Genomic DNA, 11,401 nt, shown 5'->3' with positions numbered 1-11,401 from the left:
AGGGCGGGGACGGAGCCCGACAAAAAGGTACCGGAACCCGGAAGTAACCAGTCAGTCGAGTTCCGACTCCAGATCAGACGCTTCCTAGGACGAGTGGCTTACAACTGATTCGAACTTAGAGGAGAAGGACACGAAGATAAACAGAGTCAAGAGCCAAAATATTCCCATCCAAATTAAAGAGGAACCAGGAGGGGGAGAAATCCCTCTCACGGACTGGAGGAAAATAAAGACCGCATGTGCCGACTGGGCCCCATCGGCCGCGCTAGCATTCCCAGTCCGGGTGACGGATGGGGGTCAAAGGGTCCACTCGCCAATAAATCCTAAGGATATACAAACGATTGTTAAAGCAATCGCAGACAAAGGGCTCAATTCTGCCTTGGTTTCCACCCTAATAGACGGGATTTTCGGAGGAGACGATATGCTCCCATTCGATATAAAACAGACTTGCAGACTGATCTTTGACGGGGCAGGAATGATCATTTTTAAACAAGAATGGGAGGACAACTGTACAAGGCAACTAGCCCGAGTAACCGGGGCGGACCATCCACTACATGGCTCCAGCCTGCAGCGGCTAATGGGTACAGACCCAACAATGATTACCCCCCATGCGCAAGCCCAGGGCTTGTGGGCCCATGAAGTTATGACAACTACTCGTGCGGCCAGAGAAGCTATCCATGTAGCCTCCAGAGTTGTCGCCAAGCCATCGCCATGGTCCACAATAAAACAAAATGAAAGTGAGAGTTTTACACAATTTGTAGATCGCCTCCAGGCAGCGATCGACTCTTCGACCCTGCCTGTGGAAGCAAAAGGCCCAGTCCTTGCAGACTGCTTGCGCCAACAGTGTAATTCAAAAGCCAAAGAAATCTTACGGTCTCTGCCAGCGGGATCAACTATCGCGGACATGATTAAACGTGTCGCGAATGAAGAACATCTAGCCCCGATTCAAGTTGCCGTTCGCACCGCAATAGCTAATATGATGGTATGTTCTAAATGTGGCCAGGCAGGCCACGTCGTAGCAAACTGCCCTCGGTTTAGGGACCCGTCAACACTGCCCGCCCCGCGTCAAAATCGACCCAGAGGACCGTGTTGGGCTTGTGGAGAGAAAGGGCATTTCGCCAGGGAATGCAGATCTAAAAACCAGGGAAACGCAAAGGGGAGGGGGCACCCGGGCCGCACACAGCCCTCTCCCACTTGGGACATAAGGCGGCCCAACTATGCCAACCCCGAATGGGGCGAAGCGCTCCCGAATCCGCTGCCCCCTCGACGGGCGACCGACTTTATGGTTCAACCGACGATCCAGCCGAACCCGTCCCTGCCTCAGGGACAGCAACTACCACCCCTCGGGGGCGAGACCCCAGGGTGGCCCTGACAGTAAGGTGTGATAACCCGCCAGTGGTGTGGGGAATCTGTTCCCTCTACAATACCTCAGATGGCACCACCATTAGCGTCCCCTTTTTGATCGATACCGGAGCAGACGTTACCGTTATCCCCGAAACGAACTGGCCCCCACACTGGAAATTGGAAGATGCCCCCTTGGTGGGTGGAGTCGGAGGATTAACTTGAGCTCGGAGAAGCGCCCAATTAATAGCAATTACGCTTCACACAGAAAAAGGACCAGAGAAAACCATCAACCTTTTCCCATATGTCATGTCAGGAGTCCCACCCCTGTTGGGAAGGGACGCTCTGGCTCTATTAGAAGCCAGGGTGACAAATTTATCATAAGGGCCACTGCTACACACCCACTTCTACCAATTAGACTGACGTGGAAATCATCCGACCCAGTGTGGGTCGAGCAGTGGCCCCTGTCAAAGCCTCGAATGGATGCTCTTCTTGAGCTAATCGACCGTGAACTACAACGAGGCCATATAGAGCCTTCTATTAGCCCATGGAACACCCCAGTCTTTGTAATACCCAAATGATCGGGTGAGGGGTTTCGCCTCCTCCATGACCTGCGTAAGGTAAACGAGAAAATGCAACCAATGGATCCCGTCCAAACGCTGTTACCTATGAACTCTATGATACCAGAGGGACAGCCTTGCGCTGTTCTCGACATTAAAGACTGTTTCTTTTTGATACCCCTGCATGAGGAGGATAGAGAACGATTTGCCTTTTCCGTTGTGTTCCCAAATAGCCAACGCCCCAATTTACGCTTCCAGTGGAAAGTACTACCCCAAGGAATGATTAACTCGCCTACTATCTGCCAAATAACGGTAGATCGGGCACTGGCACCGGTTCGACGCAGCGACCCGACTGCAACTATCATTCAATATATGGATGATATTTTGATCGCCGCACCGTCAGGGAGTCAGGTGGACCAGCTGGTGTCGACAGTTTCAGACACTCTAAAAACAAACGGTTTCGAAATCGCGAGCGCAAAAATTAAAAGAGGACCATGTGTAAGTTTTTTAGGAGTAAACATCACGAGCTCCTACATAACCCCCCCCCAAATGAAAATCCGTTGGAACATCAAGACGCTCCACGACATGCAACAGTTAGTAGGATCCTTGCAATGGCTCCGCAATATCATCCTGGTCCCTCCAGAAACCATGTCCCCACTATACGATCTTTTGAAAGGTAAGAACCCATGGGAACAAAAAACTCTAACGACAGAAGCAATGAGCTCTCTTGACTTTATCGAACAGCAGATATCGTCAAGCTCACTCGCCAGATGGAAGCCAAATGTATCCGTGCATTTTACGACAGGAGGGGGAGTAGGGGCACTGGCCCAGGGCCCCCCTGAAATAGCTCAACCAATACAATGGGTAGTCCTGGGAAAACCATCACGTGCATTCTCCCCAGGAATCGAGTGCCTTGGTAGCCTCATCATGAAAGGCAGAAAACTCGCCCTAAGACATTTAGGCATTGAACCTGCCACAATATACCTACCCTTCTGCAAACAGCTCCCAACGCAATCAGTGGCAATGTCAGAACATCTAGCTGTAGCCCTCGTCGGATTTGGTGGAGAAGTCCGGCATGCCAGAAAGCCCCCCTGGACTCAAATGCTGAAAATCGTCGACATCGACCTTCCACAGAAGGTCATGGACTGGCCCCAGCCGGGACCAACGGTCTTCACAGACGCATCCTCAGTAACCTCAACCGCGGCAGCAGTATGGCAATCGGAAGGAGAATGGCACCGTATCAAAATGACCGATCGTGCGCTTTCAGTTCAACAGCTAGAAGCGGCGGCAGTGGTACTGGCATGCGGACTGTTCCCAATGGAACATCTCAATATAGTAACCGATTCAATGTTCGTGGCCAAGCTTTGCTTAGCCATGTCAGGACCCGGTGTGTCAACGTCTACAATAGCTCTAATGCTAGAAGAAGCGCTTTTTTCCCAAAAAGGTACCATATCGGTCATCCACGTCAACAGCCACGACCCAATTAAAGGCTTTTTCCAAACCGGTAACGACAAAGCAGATGCCGCTGCTAAAGGATTGTGGACGCTAAGAGATGCCCGCCAGCTACATGAATCCCTCCACATTGGAGCTAAAGCACTAGCAAAGAGATGTGGACTTTCGGCCACTGATGCGAAACACATAGTAGCCACGTGCCCTCATTGTCAAAAAACACCTCTATGGTCTAGTGGAGTCAACCCCAGAGGTCTTAAAGCCTCTGAAGTGTGGCAGACGGATTTTACGTTCTGTCAATTACTGAAACCTCGAGCGTGGCTAGCGGTGACTGTAGACATGTATAGCGGGATGATCGTAGCTACACAACACCTCAAGACCGACTCCAAAGCAACCATCCAACACTGGCTGACAGCCATGGCTTGGCTTGGCGTCCCTAATCAGATCAAAACAGACAACGGTCCGAATTTTGTATCCAAATCAGTCCAAGCATTCGCTCTGAAATGGGGCATTACCTTAATACACGGCATCCCGTATAATAGCACGGGACAAGCCATAGTCGAACGAGCAAACCAAACTTTAAAATCTAAATTAGAGGTATTAGCAAAAGCAGAAGGTTTTACCAACACTGTTCCCCCAGGAGACCCGGGGCTGGTCATCGTGCCGTTCCTGAACCAGGTCGTCACGCCAACGACAGGCGACAGGCCCTCCACTCCTTTTTCCCTTTTAAGGTCGCAAGTCTTGAGGAGAGTTTATTCTCCTTGGATGTTTCCCAACTCTGTTGTCCGGACAAGCTGTTCTTCCTTATCAACCCTGTTGGGGCAATCCTGCCAGGATGTTTCAATTCTCAAGGTTAGGATATCTTCTCCGTACACATTAATCACTCATAGGACTTCTTAAATTTAAAGCCAATCATCGTTTGGTGAAATAGTTTCTCAACACTCCAGTCTAGCAGGGTTGGCCCTGTCTAGGTGGGAAGAAAGCAGGGGGGCATGCTCAGTACCCCCTGTGCGCCAATCCTGCTACACCAGATGCCCAGTACCCTTAGGGCACCCAGTACCCCACCACAGGAACCTTTCTGGTCCACTGGGAGATGATAAGGCACACAGCGAACACACCATTTTCTATAAACAGGCTGTGGTGGGTTGACCATTAAAAGACCATTGAGCGTGGCTTTGTTGTCTTTGCATTCTCCCTTCAGGTACTTATATACATTAATGAGATCCCCCTGAGCCTGCTTTTCTCCAGGCTGAACAGTCCCTCTCAGCCTTCCCTCATAAGAGAGATGATCCGGTCCCCTCACCATCTACGTGGCCCTTTGTTGGACTCTCTGCAGTACATCCATGTCTCTCTTGTACTGAGGAGCCCAGAACTGGACATAGGACTCCAGATGTGGCTTCACCAGTGCTGAGTATATATGGAGAAGGCTGAGGTGCTCAGCTCTTTTTTGCCTCAGTCTTCACTGGCAAGTGCTCGAGCCACATCGCCCAAGCCGCAGAAGGCAAAGGCAAGGACTGGGAGAATGAAGAACCACCCACTGTAGGAGAAGATCAGGTCAAGACCATCTAAGGAGCCTGAAGGTGCACAAGTCCATAGGGCCCGATGAGATGCGTCCGCGGGTCCTGAGGGAACTGGCGGATGAAGCTGCTAAGGCGCTCTCCCTCATATTTGAGAAGTCGTGGCAGTCTGGCGAATTTTCCACTGACTGGAAAAGGGGAAATATATTTTTAAAAAGGGAAAAAAGGAGGACCTGGGGAACTACAGGCTGGTCAGTCTCACTTCTCTGCCTAGACAGATCGTGGAGCAGATCCTCCTGGAAACTATGCTCAGGCACATGGAAAATAAGGTGGTGATTGGTGATAGCTAACATGGCTTCACTAAGGGCAAATCGTGCCTGACAAATTTGGTGGCCTTCTGTGATGAGGTTGCAGCCTTGGTGTAGAAGAGCAACTAACATCATCTACCTGGACTTGTGCAAGGCGTTTGACACTGTCCCGCATGACATCCTTGTCTCTAAACTGGAGAGACATGGACCTGATGGATGGACCACCATCTCCACCATGTGAGCAGCAGACCAATGCCCAGCTTGTCCCCAAGCAACGGCTACTTGGGAAAGACAAAAGATCCAGGCTTTATTGTGGAGCATGACATTTACATGGCATGGAGTCCCCCTTTGGTCAATTTGGGTTGGCTGTCCCAGCTGTGTCCCCGCCCAGCCTCTTGCCCAGCCTCGGCCTACTCGCCTGTGGACACCCAGACAGAAGGAGAGGAAGCCTTGGCGCTCTGCAAGCGCTGTTCAGCACCAGCTTAAACACTGGTGTGTTTTCAGCACTGACTGGTCACAAATGCAAAACACACCACCAAGTGGGCGGCGGGTCTCTCTCCGCCCCCACCGCACCCCTGTAGCTCTGTGATGTCACAGCCATGTCCTCACACCATGCGAGGCCAGGCCTTTGTGAAGTCAGGCACTGTGGGCCATAGTCTGTGGGCCTGGAAGGAGCTCGCAGTGTGCTGGTGGCTGTGTGCCCGTGGCAGGTGGTCTCCTCCCAGGTATCCCCAGGAGGAGATCTGCCTGGACAGGCAACACTCCTGCAGCTGAAGGAGAGAACCGAAGCTTACAGGAGAGCTTCATTTCTCACCAGGATGAGGAGGAGAAAGGCTCCTCCAAAAGCACAAGGGGCTGCTCCCGCAAGGAGACGAGTCAGCAGCAGCCCAGCAAGGTCTGGGGAGGCCCAGGGCTCCAGAGGGCGAGGGCCTGCACGCTGCAGTGCTGCAGAAAGTCAAGGCAAGTTCAGTGCTGCCTGTCACCCCATGTTTGCACCAAGCCTGCCCGGCTGTGCTGGGCCTGACAGCCTTGCAGAACCAGCATCATCCTGCCGTGAGGGAGGCCTGGGGCCACCTTGGCTACGTGACAGCGATGCAGCTGGTTACCATGTCCATGTCTCTGTGGGATACTGTAGAAACTATGGGGTGCCCCAGGACTCATGCCACCCTTCTTTCCCAGGCACTCTGTCAGTGCCCTGCCTGACAGTAGGGGGATCCTGCCAGGCCCTCTGCCTCCAGCTGTCCCCCTCTATGGGGCATAACCACAGCCCTGCTTCCCCCGCCCCCTCCCTCCGCAGGGATCTGGCATGCACTGAACCAATGTCTTCAAGAAGGGTCCTCAGGCTTTTCTCTGGTTTCTTTGCCCAGGCTGGATCATCAGTGTGATACTGGCCGTGGTCTCCTTTCAGAGATGCGTCAGGTCAGGCATCTCCACCATGTGAGTACGACTCATGTCCCAGCGTGGACACAGACGAGGGGTGCCGGTGGGTCAGGGCAAGCGGGGGGAGGCTGGTGGTGCTCCCCACTAGGAGACCCAGGCTCCTCAAAACTTGCTGCTCCTCAGCTTGTAAGAGAAACCCCCCACACGCAGGGCTCTGCCCCTGAGCACTGTTAACACCGGGACTCCTTCGTTTTCAGGAAAGAGACCATCAGCTCAAAAAAGAAGAGACTCTTCACAATCCTCTTCTTGATGAGCCTAGGTGCTCTCAGTGAGTATTAGCCCACTGCCAGCGGAGGCACGGAGGCACGGAGTGCCAGCTTCAGCCGGAGGGAGAGGCGCTGCTGGGCCCTTCCAGCCTCCCACGTCTGCAGCTCAGGGAGCTCCCGAGATGCTCACTATATGCAGAGTCCACCCCGCCCCAGAGCCAACAGACAAAATGAGTGCACGGCCCGTGGAGTCTGGTGGTGGTGCTGGCCGCAGCAGGGAGGGGAAATGGGGTGTAGCTGTGGGGTGCCAAGCACACCCAGAAACCAGGGCTGTGCAAAGTCGTGAGGCCCGGGGAGAGGGTCTCTGCTTGGAGCTGCAACCACTCTCTGCATCCTTCCCCGTGTCCTCAGCCAACCTCTTGCAACCTTGATGTGGGAGGAGACCGCATGGCTACAGGGATCATTAGAAACCCCAATAACTCTTGCTGATGTGAATTACAGCTGGTGCTTGCTTTGGGACGATAACGATGCTGTGGATGCTATGGACAAAGGATGTGCCACAGGTCAGTGACTGCTGTTTTGGGACAGGAAGGTGCCACAAAGGAGCACGGCTGGAGATGAGTGGGTAAATCACCCAGTCCCTCCAGTTCTAGGCAGCGACCCAGAGAGTCAGTGGCAGCTTCCGCCGTGCTTTCCTAGGGCCACCAGCTCTGGAAAGCCCCGGCAGCTCTGGGACTCAAAAGGAGAGCCTTTCTCTTTTAGGTGCTGCTGGGACAGCCTGCAGCCGACTTGAGGTCCATGCGGTAAGAGCCCTCTCCTCTCTCCTGACCTGCAGCACATTTGGCGGGGTAGCGGCAGATGAGCCCGTACGATTTGAACTCACTTGCACAGTGCCCAGGGCTTGTGCCTTTTGCTCCTGCCTGGGCCTTTTGCTAAACCTGGAGGGGAAGGGAAGCGTTTGCAGACCGGGGAAAGAAAAGGAGGCTTGAGCAGCTCTGTCTCCACTCCTCCAGAGCTTGGAGGCTCCAGGAGGGGCTGGACAGCTCTCTGACAAGATCTGCTTTCCTGGTGACTGCAGGAACAGCCTCTCTCTCTCGGGGAAACAGTCACAAGAGGTGCAACAGCTGAGACATGAGGTGGCAAGCCTGACTCTGGAGATCAACACTATGACGAAGGTGATCCTGCACTGTGGGAAAGAGGGCTGGGACGAGCATGCCCCCGCACAAGGCACTTTCTGGGCCAGTTGGTGGGCTTTTCCTGCTCAGCCCACACACCCGTCCCTTGCCAGGGGCTGCTGGTTGAGCTTCTCTGCTGCAAAGCCCCTTCTCCTGGCCAGGTCTGACACGTTGCCTCTGTTGCCTTGTGTCTTTCCCAGGAAGTTCGGCAAATGAAAGAGGCGATGTCTGCAACCACGCAGGTGTCCGACTGGGCTCTGCAAAGTGTAGGTACGGACAGACACAGGCAGGCAGGGCTGTCACCGCACTGGGCTTCTGCTTAGCGCTCCCAAAAGGAGGCCGCGCAGCAGACTGCTCTCCGAGGCAGAGGGACATGGGGCGAAACCACGGGGCACAAGAGCATGGCTGTGGCTCCCTTGGGCTTACCCCAGCCCTACCGTCAGACTCCTCGCTGGAGCGCCGGCCAAGCCCCTGACAGCATTTCCGCCCTCTCCCGCTCCACAGAGCTTTCCTGGGGAACGAAAACGAGTGGCCGGGTTGTCCCTTGCTGTCCACGCAGCGGGGCCTTGGCTGGGGTCTGCTGCCCTTCCCACGGGCACTTGCTGGCTCCCAGCACCTGCAGACCTTCTCTTTGTGTGGCTGGGAGAGAAATGCTGTCACCGGGCACAGGGATCCCCTCCTTTTCCTGGGGCACCTCCGAGGGTGCGGTGCTGTGTGCAGGGCTGGCAGGCGGCCTTAGAAGTCGCCTGCAGCCACCGGGTCCTCTGAGCCTGGGGCCTCTTGCAGTCAGCTGCTCTCTTCTCCCTTCAGGGGCTGCCATTGATCTGCAGAGATCGTCCAGCAGCTTTGCAATGCTCTGCAGGGTCCTTTGGTTCCTGTGTGCTCCACCCCTTCTGGATACCTTTGTGCAGGTACAGTAGGAGAAACTGTCAGTGCCGCTTCTCTTGCCTCTTATAAATATGGGGCCAGGCCCTGGGCTGTCTCCTCTATTGCTCAAGGCCACGGCACTGGTCTCGTGCCTGACACCTGAAGTCTTTCATACAGGGCTTGGCTCCCTACGAAATAGCAGTTGCCCTCAGAAGCGACTGAGCTGAGCCGAGCTTCCTGCCCACCATCCTTGGTCACTGCCGGGTGAAGGAGCTTCTCCTTAGGGACCCCATTTCCCTGCCACAGCTGCGATTGTCCCTCTCCCGATGGGGCGGCGGAGGGTGGGGGCAGGCTGCAGAGCTGTTGGGCAAAAAGAGAGGTTTCTTTAAAGCCTTGACTCAGGTGCAGGACATCAGATGTTTCCCACTGGCTGGCTATCTTCCTCGTTCCTGGGCCGGGAAGACGGCTGGGCGCTTCTGTCCGCTTCCCAACACGCCATTCATTTTGAGCACAAGCACAGCCCACAGTCGCAGTGCCGCCTGTGCTTCTGGCTGCACGGGAGTGCAGCGGGCCCCACCACAGCCTCGCGTTCATTGCTCTTGCCCTCTGCTTTCAGCCGGATACTTCCCCGGGATACTGCTGGCCTTTCCAAGGGTCTCAGAGCCAGGTGCTAATCCGGTTGCCCGAGCAAATACGACCGATGACCATCACGGTACAGCACACGTCAAAGATTGCTTCTCCGCTGGGGACTGTCAGTAGCGCTCCCCGAGATTTCGCTGTCTTTGTAAGTCTCTGTTGGGCACTGGTGGCTGGGACCTAGCCGCGGGGAAAAGCTGGAACGGGGACTTGCTGCTCTCTGCGCATCTGCTGAGATTTGTGTGCTCCCAAGTACTGCAGTTCCCTGAGGGGACATTTCAAGGGACCTGTGACCCCTCCTAAGACTTGCTTAGCACGTTTTGGCACAGAACGTCCGGGCCCTTGAGCACCATACAGGGAGGAAACTCAGCCCCACTGCATCCTGCCCCAGACTGTGCTGGAGCTGCCGGAGCTGGGTGGGGATCACGGGCCTGGATCTGGCGTGAGCGTTTCGTGCTCACATCGAGCGTGACGTGCTCCGCTGTGCTTTATTTCCAAGGGACTGGATGAGGAAGGCAGCGACGAAACTCTGCTTGGGACGTTCATGTATGCTGTCCACAAAGAGCCAATGCAGAACTTCCCTCTGCAGGTACAGTGAGTGCGCGTGGGCGAGAGGCCAGGGCAGAAATGCCAGCTTGCCAGAAAGTCGCTTGGCCCGACCCTGGCCAAGAGAAGCATTGGCGGGATTGGGAGGGAGAGTGGCATCCGGCAGAGAGGGAAAAGCAGAACAAAGGCTGTGCTGGCCCCACAGCCATCTGGGTCCCCAGAGCTACCTGGCATCCAGGCAGGTGGTGGCAGGGAGGACGCCTAGCACCTTGTCCTGGCAGCAGGACTTCCCCAGACCCCATTTGCCCAGGACCAGTGAGCCTCAGGTTTCCACAGCTGCCCACCACGCTCTCTCAGGCCAGGTGTTTGCTCCGCAGGGGCACAGGGGTCCTTTGCCGCCGGGGTGGGAGAAGGGAAGGAGGGAGAGGCCGCCGCCTCAGCCAGGGCAGGAGCTAGTCCCAGAGCAGGGGCCAGGCTGGCAGAGGAAGACACGTGGAGCCTTCTGTCACTTTTTACGCCCCAGGAGTGACACTGCTTTCTGCTATGCTTTCTTTGCAGAACGGGATCCCCAGAGCCTTTCGGTTTTTGAAACTTGTCATACAGAGCAACTGGGGAAAACCAGCATACACCTGTCTTTATCGAGTGCAGGTGTATGGGAAGATCGTGGGAAAGAAAGGCATTGGTCAGACGTGTGCGGAGACCGTTCCTCAATAAAAAATGAAAAGGAAAATGGAGAAACAGACCAGAGGGATGTGGCTGTTAGTCTGGTGGACAGCAACGCTGTTTCAGAGGCCCTTGCAAAGCTGCCAACTCCTGCCCTCCTGACGTGGTTTAGGCCCAGCCGGTAGCTGGGTGCCACGCACCACTCACTCACCCCTCCCCCGGCGGGCTGGGGAGGAGAATGGAAAAACAACGGCAAAGCCTCGAGGGTTGGGATAAGGGCAGTTTACTGGGACAGCAAGGGAGAGGGAAACAATCAACAACAGTGCTGATAACAGATATTCACCATGGGTGATAACAAAGAACAATTTACATCGACCACCGGCCGACAACCGACCGACCGCTCAGCCTGTCCGGGAGCCACACCGAACCCGCCCCTGCCCGACCGGCCCCCTTTTATGGTGAGCATGATGTCACATGGTATGGAATAGCCCCCGGCCAGCTTGGCTCACCTGTCCTGGCTCTTTGTGAAATTAACTCTGTCCTTGCCAGAACCAGGACATTATCCACCCCTTATTCCTCAGGCCGAGGCCTACTTCAGGCTGAGGCCTTCCTCAGGCTTTCGGCTTTCCCTCCACCACAGGGATGTTTCCCCACTGAGCAAAAGGAGATGACGCTCCCGTAGCCTTTCCTTGCCTA

General features: G+C 55.0%; 1 protein-coding gene across 1 annotated transcript; it reads left to right on the top strand.

The window, feature by feature from the left end:
* The first annotated feature begins 7,616 nt into the window (after nt 1-7,616).
* On the top strand, nt 7,617-10,756 carry LOC129199364 (sperm-associated antigen 4 protein-like). Its single transcript, XM_054809702.1, has 7 exons — nt 7,617-7,621; nt 7,897-7,993; nt 8,194-8,263; nt 8,804-8,904; nt 9,477-9,644; nt 9,996-10,085; nt 10,601-10,756. Exons 1-7 carry the CDS (start codon nt 7,617-7,619, stop codon nt 10,754-10,756), a joined length of 687 nt encoding a protein of 228 aa, XP_054665677.1.
* The last annotated feature ends 645 nt before the right edge of the window (nt 10,757-11,401 follow it).

The sequence above is a fragment of the Grus americana genome, chromosome Z, assembly GCF_028858705.1.
Source record: "Grus americana isolate bGruAme1 chromosome Z, bGruAme1.mat, whole genome shotgun sequence".
Taxonomy (NCBI): Eukaryota; Metazoa; Chordata; class Aves; order Gruiformes; family Gruidae; genus Grus; species Grus americana.
Note: the sequence above shows the minus strand (reverse complement) of the source record. Positions and strands in the feature narration are given on the sequence as shown.

Excerpts from the sequence above, each read along its gene's own strand:
- LOC129199364 (XM_054809702.1), top strand. Across the intron at positions 8,264-8,803 it reads CTGGGCTCTGCAAAGTGTAG|GGGCTGCCATTGATCTGCAG; the intron begins GTACGGACAGAC and ends TTCTCCCTTCAG. Across the intron at positions 8,905-9,476 it reads TTCTGGATACCTTTGTGCAG|CCGGATACTTCCCCGGGATA; the intron begins GTACAGTAGGAG and ends CTCTGCTTTCAG.